At 42.1% G+C, this 23471-nt stretch overlaps 1 protein-coding gene across 1 annotated transcript in view; it reads right to left on the bottom strand.

The window, feature by feature from the left end:
• The window catches only part of Ints9 (integrator complex subunit 9), an 84830-nt gene that overhangs the window by 16532 nt on the left and 44827 nt on the right, over positions 1 to 23471 (bottom strand). The window contains 3 exon segments of the mRNA XM_051195510.1: positions 2643 to 2754; positions 12069 to 12203; positions 12784 to 12904. Coding sequence (XP_051051467.1) covers positions 2643 to 2754; positions 12069 to 12203; positions 12784 to 12904 — 368 coding nt within the window.

Raw genomic sequence — 23471 nt, forward strand, 5'->3', positions numbered from 1 at the left:
AGGCTTCCCTTCCCTCCACACATAACTCCACTATTCTCTATATGTCCCCCCACAACCTTCCTGCCACAGCCTCCTCTTACGACTCAATGCTTTCACAAGCATCCATTTCTTCTGCAGAGGAGCATACACCAGGGCAACACAGGCCTGAAGGCTGATGTTCTCATCACCGTCTCTGGGAAGATGGTGTGGGTTTTAATGACTCCATTGAACCCAAGCTTCAACCAGTCCCTTCTCTTTAAATCCTATTTAAGATTTGCAGGACATCTTTGCTCAGTCTCTTACCATGGCTGAGTGATCCAGAAGGAAATAAACTGTTTTTCCATTTAAGTTCTTTTCATTGCACTTTCTCTCACTAGTATTTGTCTGTAAGAAACTACCTATTAAACACCGAAAACCAGTTATGGAATGTAGAATTAATCACAATTTGTGGGTTGTAATGTGTTAAAAGTGTTGAGTAGCTGAAAATCTGTAAAGTCAAGTCTGCTTCTGTTTCATTTATAAAACAATGGAAGCAGGTGGCTTTGGGTGTGGGATCTGAAGTCATGAGCCCTGCCCATTCCTGCTGTGACAGACAGGTCTCCTGGAGGCTGTGAATTGCTGCCATTAGAACACAGGACAAAGGAAACACTTCAGAGAGACTGGATAGTCTGCTGCCCGCCTCAACCTGGCTTGGCCTCAGTTTCCTCATTAGTACATGAGGAGAATGATGGAGCCAGTGCTTTTCAAGCTTTAGTTTGTATAAAAGTCACCTAGGGGACATGCTGAATACACAGCTTTTCTCCCAGGTCCTCTTCTCCCCAGCCGAGTGGATCTGTGAAAGGACCTTCAAGTTTGCATTTTTATTAGCTGACCTCGATGATCTTGAGGAGAGTGGTTAGTGGACCCCCATCTGACACAGTGCATTCGATGCTGGATTTTCCCCAAATCTAAAGTTCCTTGAGTCTGTGGTTCTAGATTATTAACAAATACACAAAACTCGAAGCTCTCAGAGACCAGCGCAACAGCTTTTCCACAGCAAGAATAAATTACCTTCGGCTTTACATGGCAAAGAATAAAAACAGCATTAGTAGCAAGGCTCAGGAGATTTCAAAGGACAGTGCCTTCTGGAGCCAGAGTAATACCACTTAAAGTTGCTGGGAGGTGAAGGTCATCCCCTTAACCCCTCTTGGAGCTATCTCAGACTTAATGTTTGTGCCTCTTGCCCTGCAGAGTTTATATGTGGCAGCCAGACAGCCAATATGATGATGTTCAGTAGGGACTTGAGAAGGAAGTTAATTACATTTGGATGAGCTCATGGATGCAGAGACCCCACGGTGAGAGTAGTGCCTCTGTATGAAGAGGAACTGAGAGGCTTGCTTTCCTTTGCTCTATGTGAGAATGCAGGAAAAGTGTGGTGGTCTGGGTCTCAAGAGTTTCCAGTCTCAGGACTGTGAGACAGATGCTCACTGCCTAAGCCACCCAACTGTTAGATCCAAAGGAAACTCCAAGTCCTCAAACTCCAAAAGGCAGTCTGAATATCCAGAAATAAGCTCAACCTGGACAATAGGAGGATTTCTGGTGGTTGTGAAACTGGTTTCCATCTGCCAAATCCAGTCATTTCCTTTACTTCTGGCAGAAGGGACACATAGCTACTGTGGTGCCTATCAGCACATCAAAGCACACGCTAGTCTCCAGGCTCCCTCAGTATCACAAGTACCTGTCACACATTTCAAAGTCCATGCTAGTCTACCTAGCCCTTCTCACCTCCTCTCCTCCCTTAAACTCCCTCCAGCTCATGGCTTCCCTTTTCTCCTCTGTTTCTCTCACAAAAGTCTCTCTATTCTCTGTCCTCTGCTACCCTCTCCCAACCCCCAAGAGTTCTGGCTATAACCAGTCTGCCGGCCATGTTCACTTTACTTTTTTCTCTCTCCTGTAGATTCTTCCAGATACTTCTCGATGTTCTTTCTCTCCTATCTACATTAAAAACCACTCCCTTGACCATACCGTGAGGTGGTCATGTCAGTTTATACACCAACGATGATACTTTGTCATCATAGCCTGCACGTACAAAGACAGGAGCCAGCCTATTTTCCTAAAACAAGGATGGGATTTGCAAGACTTCACTGACAATTTTACGTAAAGGAAAAATCAATGTTTTTCCAAGCAGAAAACATCCTGAAGGCTCCCAATTTAGTCTTTTCCCCAAAGAGGAAAAAATAAAGGCAACCAAGTCTTAGTGAGAACAATTCTATGCACCCATCTTTTCACTGGTGTGAATTTCAAATGTGGGTCATTTCTGTGCTAGGATGTGCAAAGCAGAGTAAGGGGATGTAACCCTTCTGCCGTTTCCTGCAAGCATGCTTCTGCCATACCCATAGTAAGAGGTTAACCAATATGGTCTGTGAAAGAATGCTGATCACCTTTCTAGGACCTTCTAACAATTCTGGTGTATGGCTGTACAACTCTTAGCACACATTCAGATTTACATTCCCTAAGGTGGTCTCCTGTGGACATAGTACATTTGGAGGAGGAACCTAAGGGGTGGAAGACAAGGAGAGCAGGGAGGTTTCAGAGGGATCGCAGAGGGCAGGACTGGAGGGCTACTCAGATGAGGGATAAACCTAGCATGCAGAACACAAGTTCAGCCTTGAGAAGGCCCTTACCAAGGTTGCTGCAGAACTCGCCCACCATGCCGTCGGGGTTGGCAGTGGGGATCTGTGTGAGTCCAGTGAGAACCAGAACATCGCTGTTTTTGAGAGAAGCTTGGTCCATGGGCTGAAAGACAAAAAAAAAAAGCTCTAATTAACAGCTTACAAAGGACAATTACCTCTAAGAAGCAACGGTAGAAGAGTAAATGCTTCTCTTGCTGGGTCTAGTCCAGCAGAAAGTTCGCTCACATTGGTGGCTCTGCAACTCTGGAGTGAGCAACAACTCTATCATGACTGACTGGCCTCACATCATATCCATCCTTACCGAAGTTTCCCTGCCAATCACAGGAAAGGCTTCCTGTTTCCAATGTTCCCCTCTCAAGTGTGCTGCTGTGCTCATTTCCATAGTTTCTGATTTGTTCCAATGTAGGGCCTGAGAATTTGCATTTCCAGCAAGTTTCTAGGGAATACTCCTCCTGCTTGCCTGGGAATCACATCTGAACCGAGTAACTAACTCATTCTCAGAATAACTGGTAAGTGTAGGAGACAATCACATGTTATGGGAAGACAGAGGCAAGGTGATTTACCTATGTAGCAAGCGTTGGAGGAACCAGAAGGAACACTGGGTTAGAAATATGTCTATTTCCAATTCCTGAGCAAGCCTCGAGCCAGGTTCCTATGAAATGGCCAGTCCTGACCTATCCCTTCAGTTAACTCTTGTGAGTATCTGTGTGTGAACTGTGAACCCCACTGGCATGACAGTGATTTCTTTATGATGTTGGCGTTTATTTTTTACCTAGCATGATTTAAACTATGATTATTTTCAGAGCACTTAAGAAGATTCTGCTTTTCTGCATAAATTAGGATGTAGTGAGATAGTCCTCCTGCGGCACTGACCAGGCCTATTGGGGGGTGGAGCCATGGGCGGAAGTGACCTGTGGAAGGAGGTCGGAGAGGGAGCCGGGAAAAGCTCTCTTGCTGGCGTGACTCGGACAGGAGAGGATCAGGTGGAATTCCCTGGTGTTCATCTGTCTAGGTTGTAAGTTATTTCTCCCTGAATAAACATCTATTCGGCCTATTTGTTTATCCTGATCCTTATTTAACCGTAATATTAGGATTTGACTAGAAACAAAGGTACAAGAACTGAGAGGCTGGAGAGTCTAAAGATGTTTTCATCTTGTGACTGACTGTCCTGAAAAAGCACCAGGCCACACCACACACTTTGTGAAGATGTCTCTCTCATCCCTCCTTTTGGCGCCACTGGTCTGGTCTACTCCCCAGTAAAGAAAGAACACCCAAAGAGAGCAGCCCAGTAAAACCCCAAATCTAGACTGTCAACTCCGAGTGTCCAAACCTCTTGAGAGATTCATCTTTGAGTATCAAAGTATGGAGACATGGGCTTCATTCTTTCATTAAATAACAAGGTACGGTCCTGTTACAAACTGCTCATAACCTGAAGAAACTTCTTTAACTGGGCAGAGAGAGCTCAGTGTTGAACATGCAGATATTTACTAATGCTTCTAACAGCCTTTTCTATTCTTGGGCAGAACTTCTCAGATCTACACTTATGTACCACTGTTTCCAAAAGGAAGTGTGCATTGGTAGGGGACACAATGGGTTTTAGCAGCAGCTATGCACCGAGCCTTGGCCTGTTTCCTGTGTATTTAGAAGGAAACTAAAATGGTGACCCAGGGAACCAAGCAGCACAGTGAGTGACATATTTGGTTTAAGATAGCAACTAAACTGACTAAGATGGAGGAGGACCTCAAAGGGTCCCTAGGTCCCCTGAAATGGTGTGTTTGATTCTGTGTGCCTCTGCAGATTTAACTAGGTGGTCAGAAAAGACCATGACCTCAAAAGTTTAAGAACAACTGAACCAGAAGAAGATATAATGGAGAATGAACTACTCTGGCACTACCTCTGAGCCTTAGCCATCCACACCGTCTTTTGAAAACTAAAAACCCACAAGCAAATGCAGGGCGGTGTCCAGTGTGAGCAGCCTGATCTGGAACCATTACAAGATACTTAGTGGTCAGGGTTACTGATGTTTGTAATGCCTTACTGACGCCTAGGGCTCCAGGACAGATACAGGCTTAAAGGCTTTAGTGACATTCTCCACACCCATGTGACACTTCAAATGTCTTTACTTCACCAAAGATAAATTCATCTATATTACTGGTGTCAACAGCCACGTGATGGGTACTTAAGGGGGAAATCTTTTAACACAAAAAGAAAAACTGAACTTGTTTAAGAATAAAAAGTTCCTTACAAAACTGATGGTTATAAACAGGTGGAATAAAACAGTAAAAAGTCTAAGATTAGATTCTGGGGCTGGAAAGATGGTTCAAAGTTAGGAGCACTGGTTACTCTTAAAGAGGACTGGAGTTCAGTTCCCATCACCTACACAGTGGCTCAAAAATCATCCATAACTCTGGTTCTAGGAGATCTGATATCTTCTTCTGATAGGTACAGAGCAGATGGTACACAGACATCTATAAAACATCTATATCCATAAAAACAAAAACCACAAACTCTAAGTCTAGTAAGAACTGTGTTTACTACTGTATTGGTCCTCTAACAATTAACTAATGTATAAGCACACATTCACTTATAAAGCACACAACGGGGTTGGTTATCACATTTTCATTCGCATATATAATGCACACTGATCATATTCACTTCTGCATTACCTTTTCCTGTCAACATTCCCTCTCAACAGTCTCTTTCCACTTAACTTTTTATGTGTATGTAAGTGTGGTGTTGTGTGTATATATACATGTGCACATGAAGGCTTATGTGTCTATGTGTGTATGTGCAGAGGACAGTAGTAAAAAGAGTGTAACTGAGAAAGGTCTAAAAAGGTCAGAATGATGCCTATGAACAGGGCAGGCAATAAGAAGTCAGCATTCTGAAACAGGGAATGGCTTCTGGCAATAACACTTATTGAACAAAGTGAAGGCCAAGGGGATAGTGGAAATACAGGGTCACGTTCCTAAGGTAAGGTAGTGATTTCACTGTTAGATGTGAAACAGGATCCAGGAGTTACAACAAAAGGAAGTCAGGGTGCAGAAGACTAGATGATTGAAATATACAGGAGAAATGATAGTCTGGTTAAAAGACAGTGAAAATGCTAATCAGCAAGGATCCAGAGAAACCTGAAGGCCCTTTACACCTTAAAAATCCCAGATGGCAGGAGAGAAGGAATGAGTGAAACAGTTAAGGATTTACTGCCTGGGCAAGAAAAAAAAAAAAAAAAAAAAAAAAAAAAAAAAACATCCCAGACCACAAAGTACAATTCTGCCCTCCAAAACTAATTCAAACCCCACCCTTCCCATGAACTCCTCAATCTCCTACCAGAAAGCCCTGGACTCCCCAGTGAACTTCTGGTCTTATAATAATGTTGTTCAATTGCACTGTGGAGAAAAGCTCTTCCCTATCAGAACTTCTGTAAAGGTCACATGCATCCACCATCTTGTCCTTCCCTTGTCTCTTCAGACACTGCTAAATGGAGGAGCTTACAAATAGCTTCTCCTCATGAGAAATTAATACAAATACACGCAGGCATGCACTTAAGCAGTACACATTATTTGTGTGTGTGTGTGTGTGTGTGTGTGTGTGTGTGTGTGTGTGTGAGAGAGAGAGAGAGAGAGAGAGAGAGGACAGCCTGCTGTGATCCCCTCCTGGCTCCCTGGGGTCCATTAAGTGAGCCAGAGGCACCAACAGATTGAGGCCCTGTTTGTAGCTCAGCTTTCTTGTGGCCTTTGTCCCAATTTTACAGGATTTAACTTTCACGGTGGAGCATGTACATCAAAGTACTGCATTAAAATAAAACAAACCAACAAACAGCAACAAAACTTTTAGGACAATTCAGAAGAAAATTGTTCACAATACAAAATCAAACCAACAAATCGAGTGGCTACCTTAGACCTGAACAACAGTTTTAAGTTTTCAAAATTCTAAATATTTTCTTTGGATTATGGGAAGAATTCACATTTATGAGAACATGGACAACAAGACTTCATGAAACAAAGCAAAGATAAGAACTCTAAGTGCTCACAAGACATGAACTGATGAAGGGAACAGGGCAGATAGCCACACAATGCAGCCCACTCAGCTACAACAACAACAAAAATCTTGTCATGTGCAGCAAAATAGATGTAACTGGAACAGTACATTAGGAAATTACCAGCTATAGAAACACAGAAGGCCAAGTACTGCATGTTCTCTTTCATGTGCAGGAAGGAAAAAGATTCCATACCCCTCCTCCTCATCCCAAACCAAAAGAGGACAGTGATTAGGAGGCACTGGGAAGAGGGGGTGGTAAGAACGAATGAACAATGGCTGGCTATGATCAATATGCACTGCATGCATGTGTGGAAATAGTGCAGTGAAATACATTAGTATGTACAATTAAATGTGCTAACAGCGGCAAAACCAAGAATTAAAAAAAAAAAAAAAAAGTCCTGTCTAATCCAAGTCTAACCAGACAGAATGGACTGAAAATAAAAGTGCAGTAAAATACCACTGGGCTACTTAAGGAGTGAAGACTGTGGAGGGCATCATAACCTATTTAAGATGAACCACAAAACACTGCATACCAAAACTAACAGTTAAATGACAACAGGAGAGTGAAATGGGGTAGGGCAACAAATTTAACCCTAAGATATAAGGAAGGAAGGAAATACAGGGCAGAAGATCATAAGCTTATCTCACACTCTACAAGGGGGCCAGGTCTAAAAAAACAAAAACAAAAACAAAACAAAACAAACAAAACAAAAAACCAGAAAGTAAAAATGAGAAACTCCTTAAAAAACAGCATGGATCACGAACACATTTCATCCAAGGGACTGTAAAGCATCCTCTAAGGGATTATAAAAGCACTCCCTTTAAAACTTAGTAAAATCACTGTGTGTCGACACCGCACTGGAGATTTCAGCCAGAAGGAAGAGAAGATCTAAGTGACACACAGTGGTGTCTTTGCAGACAATACCATCAGAGGGGGCACAGGAGTCAGAGCTGGGCATGGTAGCTGAGTGTCAGTGCCAGCAGGGTCAGCGCTGAGAATTTGTGCCCCTCCTTCCTGCACAACATACTCTTCTCTGGGACAGCCTCAATTTTCTTCTTTCTTTCCAGCCATACTTACACAAGATCACTTTTCTTCCTTTCATGGTCTACAGGTAAATATTTTCCTACAGGTAGATCTCTGGCCCTCAGACTTTTATTTATTTAATTAAAGGAAGTATGAAGATTCTCCAACTTGTTTCTAGACTTGCCTTCAACCCAGGTTCTGGCCTTGTATTTCTAGCTAATATTCTGGTTCACATAGATCATTATCTACAATCTACTTCTGAGACAGATCTGTCAAATGCACCTATCCTTATTCTCAATGCCATTCACACACAGAATCTTTTACGTCACTTTTCTTCCCCTGAAGACAGTGGCCACCAATCAATGCTCTGCATTTAAATTTGTAATTATTTTGTGAGTGTGTGTATTTGTGCACAGTGAGAGGACAACCTGTGGGAGTCTGTTCTCCCCTTTCATCACATAAGTCCCAGGCATTGAACTCAGGTCCTCAGACTTGGCAGTAGGATCTATCTATCACCCGGTGAGCCATCTTGTTGGCCTAGCATAGAAGTTTCTTGAATTAAAGATTATCCTTTCCTTTCCTTCTTCCCTTCTCTTCTCTTCCTTCCCCTCCCCTTCTTTCTAAGGCAGGGTTTCTTTGTGTAGCCTCGGCTGTTCTGGAACTTGCTCTGTAGACCAGGCTTACAAATGGAGGCACAATTTTTCTGTTCCAATGGCCTAGCCCCAAATAAACACACAAAAGCTTATAATTACGAAATCCTCAGTCAATAGCTAAGGCTTATTGTTAACTAGCTCTTAAATTAATTCATTTCTATTAATCTATGTACTGCCACATGGCCCGTGGCTTTACTGGTCTTCTGGCATCTTGTTTCTTGGGCGACTCAATCAAGTCTCTCCTGACTCTGCCCTTCGTCATCCCAGTCCTTAGTCTGATTGTTCCACCTAACTTTATCCTGCCTTGCTATAGTCCAAACAGCTTTATTATTTACCAATGAGAGTAATACATATTTACAGTGTACAGAAGGATCATTCCACAGCACAGGCTGCCCTTGAACTCAGAGATCCACCTGCCTCTGCCTCCTAATTGCTGGGAATAAAGGTGTGCGCCACCACCGTCCAGCTCAGCCTACATTTTCTTAAAGCCACCTCTCTACTCTTGCCACTTCCATTTTAAACAAAAGCCTCATTCCCTTGTATTTACATATCACTGCAGCATCGTGCTGTGTTTCAATGATTGCAGAGGCTCCGATTAGGCAGCCCAGAGGACAATGCACTTTCTGTGAAGTTTAACTTTAAACCTGCCGTCATAGCATATACCGAGAGCTATAAGTGATCCACAAACAAGTTATGTCTGTAACCAAATAAAACCTGGTTTGTTTATTTATTTAATCACTCCCCCCCCCCTCAAAGTAAGTGGTGGGTCAGGCACAGCCCCGGGCACAGTTTCTTGACCTCCACAGTAGACCATCAGGCTTCTTTTCAAACTACAGCTTCTTTATTCCCACTTATTCAATGCAAAACCAAGAATACGGGTGAAGGAAAAATCTATTTCTTTTCTTTGTTACATATAGTACAGGTTGCCAAATAGAAATTAAAACCAATTATTTAGGTATGTTGCTCATCATTCTCAAGACCTTATTTTCCCTTTAAATTTATGGCCCTTGTAAGGACAATTTACTGGAAATTACGTCAACAGTACTGTAAAGGTTTTGATCTAAGCAGGACAAATCAGAGCAGCTGGCAGCCAAGTCATCCTCCTGTCTTTTAGGGCAGAATACATCAAGAATGAAAAAAGCTGCCAATAAAAAAATCTGATTCAATGAGGCAGATTATGATGACATTGATGGGATTTTGATTTCAATAAGCGGGAAGGGCCCAGAATTCTGCTAGCTACAGGAAAACATAGGAACTTGTTTCCTCTAGACCTTGAGATAAAACTTGGTTGTAAAAGAAGGTATGAGCCAGGGGTGGTGGTACACCTATAATGATAATAGGTTGGCGGTAGAGGCAGGAGGACAGAGTTCAAGGTCATCCTTAGCTATACATCATGTTTGAGGCCAGTCTGGGTCACATGAGAGCCTGTCCTCGCCCCAACAGAAAACATAAACACTGCAGACTGGCGGCACTACCCAGTGTTTCAGACAAAATACAGAATTATTTTTTTCCTATTTGAAAATGGGGTAAGCTAATTAGCTTGAGTCAGCCATTCTGTAAGGTGTATATGTACGTATACACATACAAATATCATGCTTAAATCATAAATTTATCTGTCACAAATATTTCTAAAACATGAGGACTTTCTGTAAGAAGTGTGGCAAGCATTAACCTCACAAAGGAACAGAGCACAGGGATGAGGATTCTCTATGTACCCAGGGAAAGCAACGTTGAGGCAGTAGGAGGTGGTTGTGGTATAGACCACTGTCAGGGAAAGGGTAGAAATACAAAGGAAGCGGAAGGGCCTGGGCTCCAGGTCTAAGCCTCAACTTCTGTTTTATTATGAAGATAATAACATATTAAGATTACATTAATAAACAATTAATTTCAAAGATAAAATGTGACAGGGACTCCTATAAGGTATATGTTCAGCAACTGATTACCTAATCTTGACCACTCTTCCTTTCTGAACAAAAAAGAAACAGTAAGTTCTCTACAATGCCCAAGGATTATTATATTCATAACAATGTTTATATGTAACTTATTTACTGCCAACTGTAACTGTAATGCATGATTAACTTAAACCTGCCAATAGTTTCCCCTCCACATTAAAATACAGTGGGAAGGGGTGGTGGGTGATGCGAGCCTTTAAGCCTAGTGCATGGGAGGCAGAGGCAGAGGCAGAGGCAGATTAATCTGCCAATTGGAAGCTAGACTGGTCTAGATGGTGAGTTTTAGGCCAGCCAGAGCTACAAACTAAGACCCCATTTCAATCAAACAAAACATAACATACAATAGGGCGGGACTTGGGAAGTGGCTCAGTAGGTAAAATGCCTGCAGCATAAGCATGAGAACCTGAGTTCAGACCCCGAGCACCCACTTTAAAAAGCAGAGTCTGATGGCACATGTCTGAGTTGGGGGCGGAGACAGGTGGATCCTCATTGGCTAACTGGTCTAGCAGAATTGGTGAGCTATAGATAGAGGTTTTTGTTCCACCTGGTCCTGAAGCCATTTAGTCCCAAATAAACACAGAGAGGCGTCTATTAATTTATAAACTATTTGGCCAATGGCTCAGGCTTCTTATTGGCTCTCTCTTAATTATTAACCCATTTCTATTAATCTAAGTACTTCCACGTGGCCTTATCTTACAGGGGAAGGCTTCAACATGTTACTCCTTTAGCGACTACATGGCATCTCTCCCTGGCGGCTTCCCTCTGCCTCCTCTCCCCAGCTTCTCCTCATCTGGTAGCCCTAGCTATACTTCCTGCCTACTGGACAGTCAGTGTTTTATTCATCAACCAATAAGAGAAACATATACAGAAGGGCATCTCCCATCAGTGAGCTTCAAGCTGAGTGAGAGACCCTGTCTCACAGAATCAAGGTAGAGATGGATCAAGGAAAGATGCCTAGCCTTGATCTTTTTCCTCATGCATGCATATACAAATGCACAAACCCATAGTACAAGTAAACATACCACAATTATACCACAAAACAAGCCAATCAGAACTCATCACAGTCTACAAAGGCCTGTGTGACCTGGCCTTGCTCCTTTCCTGGCTGTGTAGTATACTGTAGTCCCATGGGCTTTCTCCACTCTTTACATGCTCTGCCTGCTCTGCTCCAGGGACTCTTCATCAGCCAGCTCTGTAGGCTTTCCTCCACACCATCACACAGCTCTTCAGTCTTGGTTTCAGATGGACCAGCCGGTCTAGACTATCTCCATCTCCCTAGAAATAAACCTGCTGTGCTGTTCACACGACTCCTACCCAGTCTGAAATCACACAGCTCATTTCTTTATTCATCTTTGTCCTAGTGACTATCAACTGAAGATAAGACTTATAAGCAGAGACCTTGTCTGGTGGCCACTCAATCCTGACAATGATATCAGCCTGCTCCCTGCCTTTGATAAGCCTTCAGTAGTTAGTGAGTGCTCAGAGAATCAACAATCTCTGTGGCCTACATCAGGCCAGGCAGGGTCTTGGAAGGCCCAGGAATCATCAACCTAGAGGTGACCTTGAGCACAAAAGAATTTCTCCCAAGGAAAACACAATCCTGAATATAAAGACCTAAACAGTCTTAACTCTCCCAGAGTATCTAAGAAATAGAGACAGTGAAGGTTTAAAAACTGCTCATAGTACACTGGAGACATTCTGAATTTGAATTAAGTAAACACAGGCTGTGGATTAAAAGTTAATTTACCTGAGGGTGTGTGGTAAGCAAGGAGGATCCGGAGACGTAAGACACTTTCTCATAATGGGACTGGATAATCCAGTTGGAGCTTCCTAGGGCATAGCCCGAGCTCAGAGGGGTCACCTGAACAGCACCAAAAAGCTCCTAAACAAAAACAAAACAAAACCCCAGAGAACATGTTATCAGCAAGCTATGTCAGTTTAAAGGAAAAAGCAACAGAAATGTCCTTATTTTAAAGGAAACTGAAGACAAAAGGAAGTAACAGACGGAAGCCATCCTGGAGTTTTCTGCTCCTGTCTTGTCACCAGATACACAGGGCCAGGCATTTAAGAGCAAGGGTAACAAGTTACCCCAAGAACCAAGAGTCAAAGACTATTCCTTTTCCACTTTGGGCTAGGTTCAGTTCCGAATGGTTCTAACTGCAGGTCAACAACAGAGCTGTTTGTTTTCTATTGCCTATGTCTCAGATGGGTAAAGCTGTGTCTAGTTTCTCAGACTCATCACCAGCTGGCCAACCCAGTTCTAGCTGATGTCAGGGAACAGGGGTGATGATTGAGTACCACTAAAAAGCAAAGAGGCTGGAGAAGATCCACCTACATCCCCTTTTCTTGGAACTAGCATGAGGATGAGAGGGAAGCTTGAAAAAGAGAGCTCCAAGAGTCCCCCAGGGACTCAACAGAGGGGTGGCACTCATGAAAACACTCACGAAGATATCAACACTCACAATTTTTTGAGAATATCCCACCAGCTGGATTTTACTCAGGGCTGAGTTCACCTCCTGCATTGTGTAGCATCTTCTCCAGGTGGACACTTCCACTGCATCTTTGAGAGGAGAAGGCAGCAGCCTGTAAATATATCACAATGTCAATCACTAGGTGAACATGTCATTAATTAACAGATATTTCTAATAATATGACCACTTTACTTGTCAGTTTATTGGCATAGGACAGTTCGTGGATTCTTTTATAATCATTATTTATATAACGTTAGTATTACTATCTCTCTTTTCTGATTCTAATAATTTGAGTTTTCTCCCCCCCCTTTTTTTTTCAGCCAATCCAGGAAAAGACTGACAATTTTATTCATTAAAAAAGAAGAAGGTAATAGTACTTGCTGAACAAGCTTGATGACCTGAGCTCAACCCCTGAAATCTAGGTAAAAATCTGGATGCAGCGCTGGGCATCTTTAATCCAAGACTCTTCCTGTGAGATGGAAAAGGAGACAGGAGAATGGGCAGACCATGGGCCAGTCGGCCAGAAGTGTGCAGTGTAGTGGCAGAAGTGAGAGACCCCGCCTTAGCGAGGTGGAGGGTGAGAACTGACTCCAAAAGTTGCTCTGACTTCCACACAGGCACCATGGCACTCACACCCACTTTTAAACCTTTCCATTTTGTTAATTTTTTTCCTATTTCCATTTTACTTTATTTTATTTTTGAGACAAGGTTTCTCTGTGTAGCTCTGGCTGTCCTGAAACTTGCTGTGTAGACCAGGCTGGCCTCAAACTCACAGAGATCTGCCTACTTCTGCCTCCTGAGTCTTTTTTTTTTTTTTTTTTTTTTAACCTAGGTTGATAATCTCTGCAGTCCAAATGGATTGTCTAGTCCATTCACGTTTATTTTTTTTAATTACTGATAGAGTTGGAATATATCTTCCCTCTTAATTTTTGCTGTTTACCCCACTTATTTTTCATCCCTCTACCTTTCCTTTACAACTATTTTTGCATTATTCTCTGGTGAAGCTTTTGAATTTATGATTTTCCATGATTTTTGAGTTATTAACAATATCTGAAGGTTTACCATATATACTTTAAAAATGATTTATTTCATCCAGGCAGTGGTGGTTCATGCCTTTAATCCCTGCACTTGGGAGGCAGAGGCAGGTGAATCTCTGTGAGTTCGAGGCCAGCCTGGTCTACAGAGCGAGTTCCAGGACAACTAGGCCTCATAGAGAAACCCTGCTTTAAAAAACAAAACAAACAAAAACAAAACAAAAAAAAAAAAAAAAAAAAAAAAATCACCTGTATTTTTCATGTGTACGTGCATCATGTGATACCAAGAAGACCACAAGAGGGAGCCAGACCCTTGAAACCGGAGGTACAGGCAGCTATGAACAGCTACGTGGGTGCTGGCAACCAAACCTAGGTTCTCTGTAAGAGCAGCAGGTACTCTTGACCTCTGAGCTGTCTCTCCTGCCCCTTACATACACTCAAACACACAACATTTCCACTTGAATGACATCCCCGTTCTGTTGTTTCTTTCCCACAGTGCTGGGGATGAACCCAGGCCCTTGCATATTGTAGATTATGCTCTGCCAGACCAGGCATTTCTACTTAACATCTCACATTCTCTTTCCTGTTCATAAAAGATATATGTGACCACTAATACCACCACCAAAAAAACATCTCTTTGATGAACAAACATTCTTGTCCCAAAGAGTATAAGGCATAGTCTGGAAGACTGATCTGTGTGAGACTGACTGTACAAACTAGGTCAAAGTATTTCTGGTGAACTCAATGCATGCCTTAAGCTCTACTCTTCCCCAAAACACAGAAACAGCAGCAGGTTTCACTCTCTCACACTGCCATCCTCATCTGTACTCTAATGGTTCCCTTATTTATACTAGGGTTAAAACTCAAAGGTTTTGCTGTATTCTGTCGTCCAGTGTCAGGTTTCCCAATGCCACTTCTCATCACCTCTGTGATAACACATTGCTACTCCAGACCTTGACCACTGTCCCACTTTTAGGTCTCATGACAGCATTTGAGCCAAGTGCTCTCTTACATGCTCGGGGAAGATGTCTGGCCTGCTTATCAGGGAGAGGGAGTAGTCAAATGCGGTTACAGAGTCTCTAATTTAGGCAGCCCAGAAACTGCTGCTGTGAGGGAGCCAGGAGTGACATCCAGACAAGCCTGGATTTCAACCCAAGCTCACCACTCACCTCTTGAGTTGCACTCCTCATTTGTAAAAGGGGGACATCCGGGGTTTTCTGTTAGGGGGATGAGAGACACTGTAGCCACACTAACACCCATCCTTTCTTCCTCCTTTAAGTTCCCACCACCAGGGCCCAGTACTTGGACCTCCCAGCATTGCCCTTCAGGAAAAATAATGACTTCTCCCTTGGGCTGCAGGGAAGCTAGATTCCTTGACTTCAGGGCAGAGCTGGAAGACTATCATGGGAGTGGCTAGAAGTTCAGAGTGCAGCCCCAAGCGCATCACTCCTTTCCGGGGAGTGCGTTTTACATGGTTCCTCTGCAAGTGGCTCCTTTCTCTAGGAGGCTGACTAAAAAGTTTCACACAAGACTAGACTCACAGCTACTTTTCCTGTGGGTTTCCTTACCCATCATCACCTGATACCTGGCACTTTTATCACCTGAAGCACCACTGAGCTTTCCTTCCAGCTAGGACTGACATTTGTAGCAGTCTTTGTCAACATGGGTCACTCTGCCAGAGGGTAAATAGTCTTAAGTAGGCCAACAGTTGGAGTCAGGGTCTGAATCTTAAGGGAACATTGTGTGAGTGATTATGGAAAGTGTCTGCTGATTTTGTCTTTGGTAATTCAGCATCTATTTTTTAGAGAAGGTACTGGGGTCTTTTTAGGTAGAAAAACAATCCATTAAAGTCTTGTAAAAGGCTAACTTACAAACATAGCGTCAAGAGAAACTGAAGACAGCACTCTTTACAAAGACCCCCCCCCCATGTTTCTGACAACAGTTCAGTAGAACAGTGTTGTGAGGGGAGCAGGTTTGTTAAGTATGCTTCTACTTTAAATTTTACTAATATGCAATGAAATCACAACACATCTTTTTATCCAGTTCTGTCACATCATGAATGCATTAGCTTCATTCTCATTTTTGCATATGATGCACTGAGTACTCAATACTAATAACATAGATGCATGCATGCCCAAGAAAGGAAAGGACCAGCCATCCTGACTGGCTCCTATCTGAACTTCACTAGCAGCTAGCAGGTGAAGTTAGAGATCACTCTAAAACAGACTGAACGGTCCAACTAACTCTGGTCTCAGGTTTGACTTTCTAGATTAGGGTTTTGTGTTAGGTCACTTTAGACAGGGTTATCCATGACACCCCTATCCTGTATTTACCACTTTGTACAGTTCCCTCCCTGAGCATGGATCACGTACTTGCTTCTCATGAAGAGAGTATGACAAAAATATGTTTTTTTTTTTTAACATACGCTGATGAAATCAGTTGCCATGTTGTAAGTTCAACTGATGGGCACTTAGGGGAAGGACTTGAGGGAGGCCTTAGTCCAATAACTAGATATGTGAACACAAGTGGTCCTTTTCAGTTGGACCTGAGTTTACCTGAGGCCTGCTGAGAGGTGCAGAAAAGGAGAAGTTATACAGTACTGGGACTATGATGGTATCACCCACTTATAGTCCCAGCAATCCCAGAGGTTAAGGCAGAACCACTTGAGCTCTCAAGTTCAAGACTGGCCTGAGAAATGTAGTGAGAATCCATTTTCAACATACACAAAGTGCTGAGTTTGTATTCTACTGTAGAGGCAACACTGTAATGCCCAACTATGATTGGCTTTTCTCAGGTACCCTCAAGGTAATTTTAATAACCCCCAATTGTACAGAAAACAATTAGGAACAGACTGGTTTCCATATCTAATTTAATGTTGATTTTTCCTTCTTTTAGTTGATATTTTAAGCATTTACTTATTAACCTCCTTTCTTCTCTATAATACAAAATGGAAGGAAATTTTCCCCCTTGTATACAACAAATGAATCACAGTGAAAAATTTACATTTTTCTCTTCTCTCTTTTTTTTCCTTTTGCTTCCTGAGACAGGGTTTCTTTGTGTAGCCCTAGCTGTCCTGGAAGCAGCTCTATAAATCAGGCTGGCCTCGAACTCAGAGAGATCTGCCTGACTCTGCCTCCTGAGCTCTGGGTTAAAAGTGTGGGCCACCACTGCTGGCCAAATTTATTTTCTAAAGAAATATATGGTTCCAGAAATCCCCAACACATACCAAAATCTGTGGATGCTTAAGTCCTGCCATGCAACTGACAGTAGACCCAAGCTTGAGGACTCAATAAAACAATTCTCCTGTCTCTGCAGTGTATGCCACTATGTTGGACAGGTCTACTATACTTTAGGTCGTTTCTGGGTACTGATCATACATACATAGCGTATAATTATAGTGCAATGTAAATGCTCTATAAATGGATTTACTGTTTAGGGAATAATATTCAGTACAGAATAGTTTCCATCAGCAAATTGGTTGAATTCATGAGTACAAAACTCTCAGATAAACAGGACCAACTATATACAGTAATATATAGAGTGTATTCACACATATGCATGTGTGTATGCATATTTACATAGACATACATGATAGTGGCTAAATTCTTTGGATAGCTTATCCTAGCATTTTATGTACTGCTTATGTCTTATATACTATTTATGTTTCATATACTTTTTATATCAGATTTGAAAGTACTTGTCATCTCTCTACTTGGAAATATTTATAGAGGTTCTTTTTTCTTTCTGGTTTTTCGAGATAGGGTTTCTCTGTGTAGCCTTGGCTGTCTTGAACTCACAAAGATCCTCCTGCCTCTGCCTCCCAAGGGCTTGGATTAAAGGCGTGTGCCACCAATGCCTGGCAAGGCACTCTTTTCACAAAAGTTTGACAACTACATTCTCACAAATGATCTAGAATCTTAAATCAGGGGACAGTCAAATGTACTGTTAGCTTTTTCAAAAGAACTTCATTATTCTTCGGTTTAATGCTAAGGCTTAGAGCTTTTGTCTATTTCTTGGTGTACACTGGCTGATTTTCACCAAGCAAGTTATTTTTGTTTACCCCATCACTTGTTCCAGAATGGTTTCTTGATACTTTTGAACTGATCTAGCCTACAAAGTCTTACAGGGCCCTTGGCTGTGTGCTCAAATACAGGGGCATATTATATGTTTTAAGATTTGGGAGAACTTTTCCACAGATGTATCATAATGCCAGTACCTAGTAGTTACTCCTCAAGTCTGATTCACCATCTACACCCACTCTTGCTAGCACTTTCTTTCCTTTCCCTTGACACTGGGTCACTCTGCCATATATACCTATCTCCTAACATCTTGCTGGACTGGGCTTTCCCTAAGACTCTTATGTGTATGTGAGGTCACACTTACAGCAGGGCACTTACAGACCCACTTAAAGCCATTAGGATTATTAGCTGATTTAGGATAAGTAGGATAAGGAAACCCAGAGGGAACTGGTTCTGTTTCTGGCTATCTAATTTATCAAAGTCAAATTTTCATAGTCTAAATTTTTCATAAGTACTTTCTAAAAGATTTCATCGTTTCACTCATTTCTTATCGCACTTGAATGCCTAATAAACTTCCTTCTTAGGCTGCTGACACTGAGCCAAAGTTCTGCTGCCTCTTCCCGCATCTTACCAGCACAACCAGCAACCTAAGATCATGGGTTTTTGTTAAAAAGTTAAAAGACCTTGAGGCCTATAGGGAGCATTTAAAAGCAGACAATGAACATATTGATCAGGTTCTAAGTGTTTGTTGAACAAATGACAGAATATAAGAGCAGAATACAAAGAATACAATGCAGAAACTGTGTCTACTACCCCAGTAATGACCATGTGACATCTGCAGTGGGTTGGAGGTAGGTTGGATGCTCTATATTGAGCTTACCAAAAGTGAAGCCTCAAACCAGACTAACCGGGAACACTATAATCCATGATTTTTTTGTTTCAGATCCAATTGTCTCTAGAAAAAAACAAAGGCAATTACTATGGCCAACAAAGCATGGGACACATTATTCAAGAGTGTCCAGATGATCTTTGCTTCAATTCGGCACTTTCTTTCCTTTCTTTGTTGTTTTTTGAGATAAGGTTTCTCTGTTAGCCCTGGCTTAAGTTTTCATTTTTATAGAGAATCATGGAGAGATGAACTACACTAATTCTGAGTCTCAGTAGGAAGTAATAGAAAGGTATTTTTTCCATCTACATCCTTTGGGTACTATGAATTGGTTCCTAAATGGCTAACTTACTGACATAAAATGAACAAAGTTTCTGGGCTCACAAGACTCAACAGTCTGTGACTCTATCAAAGTACAGCCATTTTGTAAAGACCAATCTTAAAGGGCCCTTCCCATGGATATCCTTTAAAACTGTAACACATGTGTTCTTAAGAGATAATTCAATGTATTTTACAGATGAAATCACCAAGCCTCAAAAAGCATGGCTAGCAATGTTAAAGCAGAGGCAAGTGTAGGCTTAGAAACAGTTTCCTTTGTTCACCTGCTTTCAACAAGAAAAGTGGTATCTAAGAAGGATTAGGCCTGGAAGACAGGTATGCTCTTGGTTGCCCTAAGTTGACCAGTCACCTTTTTATCACTGTGATAAAACACCTCCACCAAAAGCGACATAAGGAAGAAAACATTTATTTTGGCTATGGTTGGTTCCAGAGGGTTAGAGGTTAGAGTTTGTAATGGCGGGGGATGCATGGTAGCAGAAGCAGGAAGCAGAGAGACCAAGTAGGAAGTAGGAAGAGGCTAGAAACCCTCAAAGCCTGCCTCCAGAGGTGTGCAGCAAGACTGCACCCTCCAAAGAGCTACATTGCAATTATGTACTTCCCCCAGCAAGGCTACACTTCCTAAAGGTGTAGCCAAACAGCACCCAAAACAGCACCAGCAACTGGGGCCCAAATGTTCAAACACATGAGCAATAATTCTCATGCAAACTGAAACACCGAATGTTTTGCTAAAGTGGGTAAGGACTATTTTAAGAACTTCACCCAGTACTCATTTGATCCACTCGATACCCTGCAAAGTGGTTAATATCCATCTCAATTTTATAAATGAGGAAACAGCTTAGAAGAAATTGATTCAGCTACCAAGGAACAGAGCTGAAATGCAAACCCTAGTCTGTGTGATCTCTAAGCCCATACTTTTCAAAATTTCCTATTATATAGTTAGGACTGATAAATTCCTCAGCAAATAGCCAAGGAATGTCAGAGCAAAAGAATAACACCTATAATATACATTTTACAGCCTCTTGCATGGTAAACCTTCCTCTTATGATCTTAATTCCTTAATGCTTATGAGAGATTATGACAATAGCTTATGATTTTTATCATTTTTTTTAAAATGCAGAATCTCACTAGTATCTCAGATTATCCTTGAACTTTTCTCCTGCCTCTGGTCCCCACCTCCCAGGTGCTTGAATCACACCTAACAATGCCTTATAATGATTTATTCTTAATTATGATTCTAATCTTATAAAACATTTATACTAAAAATACCAGCCACTGGAGTAGTTTCTTAGGTAGAATATTTTGCTTTCAAGTTGCTCATTAAAAATCTAAACTTTAAGGTTAATGTAAGAAAATTCTATTGTGTGGCTTTTTCTTCCCTTTAAAACTCCACCTTTTTCTTTTTTTTCAGAAAGAGTAAACTAAAGTGTCAAAATTAGGAAGAAAAATGGCTAACGTCTTCTACATAAATCTCAGGGACATGTCAACTGAGGCAAGAAGTCACACAACTGTCAAAAAGCAAGAATAATAAGATTTTCCAAGATACATCCTAATAATAAATCAAATATTAATTCAAACCAACTCCAAATGATTTAAGGGAATTTGTCAGTTTTTTTTTTTGATCAACAAGCTTGAGAATTTTAATTTATTGTTTTCTTTACTTGATGGCCTTATTACTAACTCAAGCTACTTAGATGCATTAATTCCAGGCACTTGACCAAGATCTATTTTGAGAATCCCTGTGTAGTTTGAAGTAAAATTAGGGGGCTCAAGTTTCGAATCTGACACCCAGTGATTTACTTGACTAACACAGGATTTTATTTTAATGTGTAAGCCAACATTTAAAAAAGATTAAAAAAAAATCACTCATAAAGGAGCCAGAATTGAGCTTCTTAAAAAATAAAGAAAAAAGAAAAATAAAAGAAAAAAGGATAGATTTGGCAGCTCACATTCCTAAACAGCCATGACACATTAGGTGTGCCCCAGCTGGTTTGATACAGGATTGTGACAACCAGCCCAGGCCATATCTCATGCCTCTGTTTTAGAGAAGTCATGGATTGTGTCACCCAAGGAAACATTCAATAAACTAGACCATAAAAACCCAGTTCTCAGTCCAGCATGCCTCAGTCCCTTACAACACTAGGTATCAGAAGAGCCTAAAGGTAGCAGACATCCTTCAGCACCTAATCCTTCAGCTCACCAAATGAAGCACTTCTAGCATCTAGCCCAAGGTGAAACTCTACAGATCAGCTGTCTGATGCCAATTAAAGAATAAAGAGCCTTTAAAAAAATTCTACTTCTTTTTTTAAAAGGTATTTTTTTTTTTTTCTGGGCTATAACAGCACCTCCCACAGACACATACACAGATGTGCTCACCCATGAGTGGGAGGGTAGAGCCACAGATTGATATCAGATGTCCTCTATTATTTTCTACTTTATTTTTGAACATGGAGCTTACTATTTAGGCTAGACTTACAGGCTAGCCAGCACCTGGAGTCTGCCTGTCCCTATCTACCCCACCCCAGCCAGGTACCAGGTCACAGATGCTCAGCCACCGCCTGGCTTTTAAGGAAGGTGCTGAGGTGGGAACTCATGTTTGTAGTTAAGGTGCTTTCCTTAATGAGCTATCACCTGCCTCAAAGAGTGCTCCCATTTTAAAGCCAGTTCTAATATTTATGCTGAGTTTATCCATGATAGAATAAGGATAAAGCTGGGGTGTTTGCTAATCACTTCAGCATATTCTTTCCAATAATGAGACTCTCCCCTTTGCCATCAATAACTATGGTCCATCATGAGTTCCAAAGCCAAAATACAAGACCCAATCAGGGCCAGAATGCACACCAGTCTTCTTTAGCAGTATACTATGTCTCTACTCCTCTTCCAAGGGGCCTTTTCCGTTTCTACTTTTTACCACAGATGGTGAGCTGAGAGACTGGCAGTTCTGTTTCAACTAACATTTTTGTCGAGCATCTGTGGAACGACCTCCAGGCCCCCGCCCTCAGCCGCTCTCCTTTCAAGCTTCACTCAGTCTCCCTAATGCATATTCACATTACTCTAGGAGGGAATTATTCTGTTACATTTTACCAAGAATGGCTGGCAAGAGGGGAAAAGGACTATGCTCAAGATCACAGAGGAGGCAAATTAAGACTCTGAACTTCCTAAGACTTGGCCAAGGGCTCGAGAAGTCCGGGATACTGGCCTCTGAACACTACTTCTGACCTGCCAAAACTGTTTGCAGCTGAGTACATAAGGACATAAACTTAAGAGGAAATAAGTAAGGGAGGCCAAGGCATATGCTGTCTACTACAGGGAAAGAAAGCACAGCCCCAAGATCTTTAGGGAGGGAGGTTATGGGGACCTGGGGTCCCATGTGGTCCAGTGTGCTCACATGGCACAGTAAGGGCTGAGAGAAAAGGGAGCTGAGACTTTAAAGGAAACGTAAGGAGGGGAAGGAACCATGTGTCACTGTGTGTGAGTGGCCAGATCAAGGAGACCATTTAAACAGGGACAAGACAGCCTGGCTACTGGCCCATCCAGATGATATGAAGACACCCGCACACTGTCCTACCAACCAATGAACTATTCAGAAGATTTACACAAGACAGGAGAAAGGGTGCAGAACACTCACTTCCTTTCATCCACATAGGGGGACACGCCCTCAGAGAGTTTCAGCAGAGGAGTGGGTGTGGGTTCTGTAGTCTAGAAATCAGAACATACCACTCACTAGCTGGATGACTTGGGGGGGGGGAATTACTAACCCTCTCTGTGGCACTTCTCTCCTGTAAACTGGTAATAATGCCACTTTTCACCTCATCAAACTGTTAGCTCATTTCTTGGTAACACATTTAGAACAATGTCTGGCAGACAAAGCGACCCACAGGCTAAATAAGCAGGCACACACAAGGAACACACAGAGGAGACTTGCACCCAAACTCTGTAACACAAAAATAGGGTAACCCAGCTACATGTACACACCCTTCTGAAAAGACTGGCAAAATCCAAGGCATTCTGAAGCTAAGGTGACTACCATTATTGTTGATCAGGGCAAGGCAACTGAAAAGGGGGCAGGATCAGGAATTCTCAGCAAGTCCAGACTAGTTTGAACTCTCCAAGCTAAGATCAGAAGGTGGGGTCAGGGAGTGAAGGCAGCAGTTGCTAGCTTAGACAGAGTCCAAGCCAAGGCTGACTTGTAGTGGGTATTCGGCCTGCCCATGTCCTTGGGTTGTCAGGCCCGATGAGCACATACCCACTACACTGGTGTCTTCTGCATTGCTGCTAGTGGAGGCCAGAGAGCTTGGGTGTGGAATCAGGCCATCCACTTGCTCTCTCCATGGTACTTCTCTCCTTTACCTTACCTCTGACAATCTAGTTTCTTGGTCCTTGCATGTCACTCTAGCTAAATTC

The sequence above is a fragment of the Phodopus roborovskii genome, unplaced genomic scaffold, assembly GCF_943737965.1.
Source record: "Phodopus roborovskii unplaced genomic scaffold, PHOROB, whole genome shotgun sequence".
In the NCBI taxonomy this organism is placed as follows: Eukaryota; Metazoa; Chordata; class Mammalia; order Rodentia; family Cricetidae; genus Phodopus; species Phodopus roborovskii.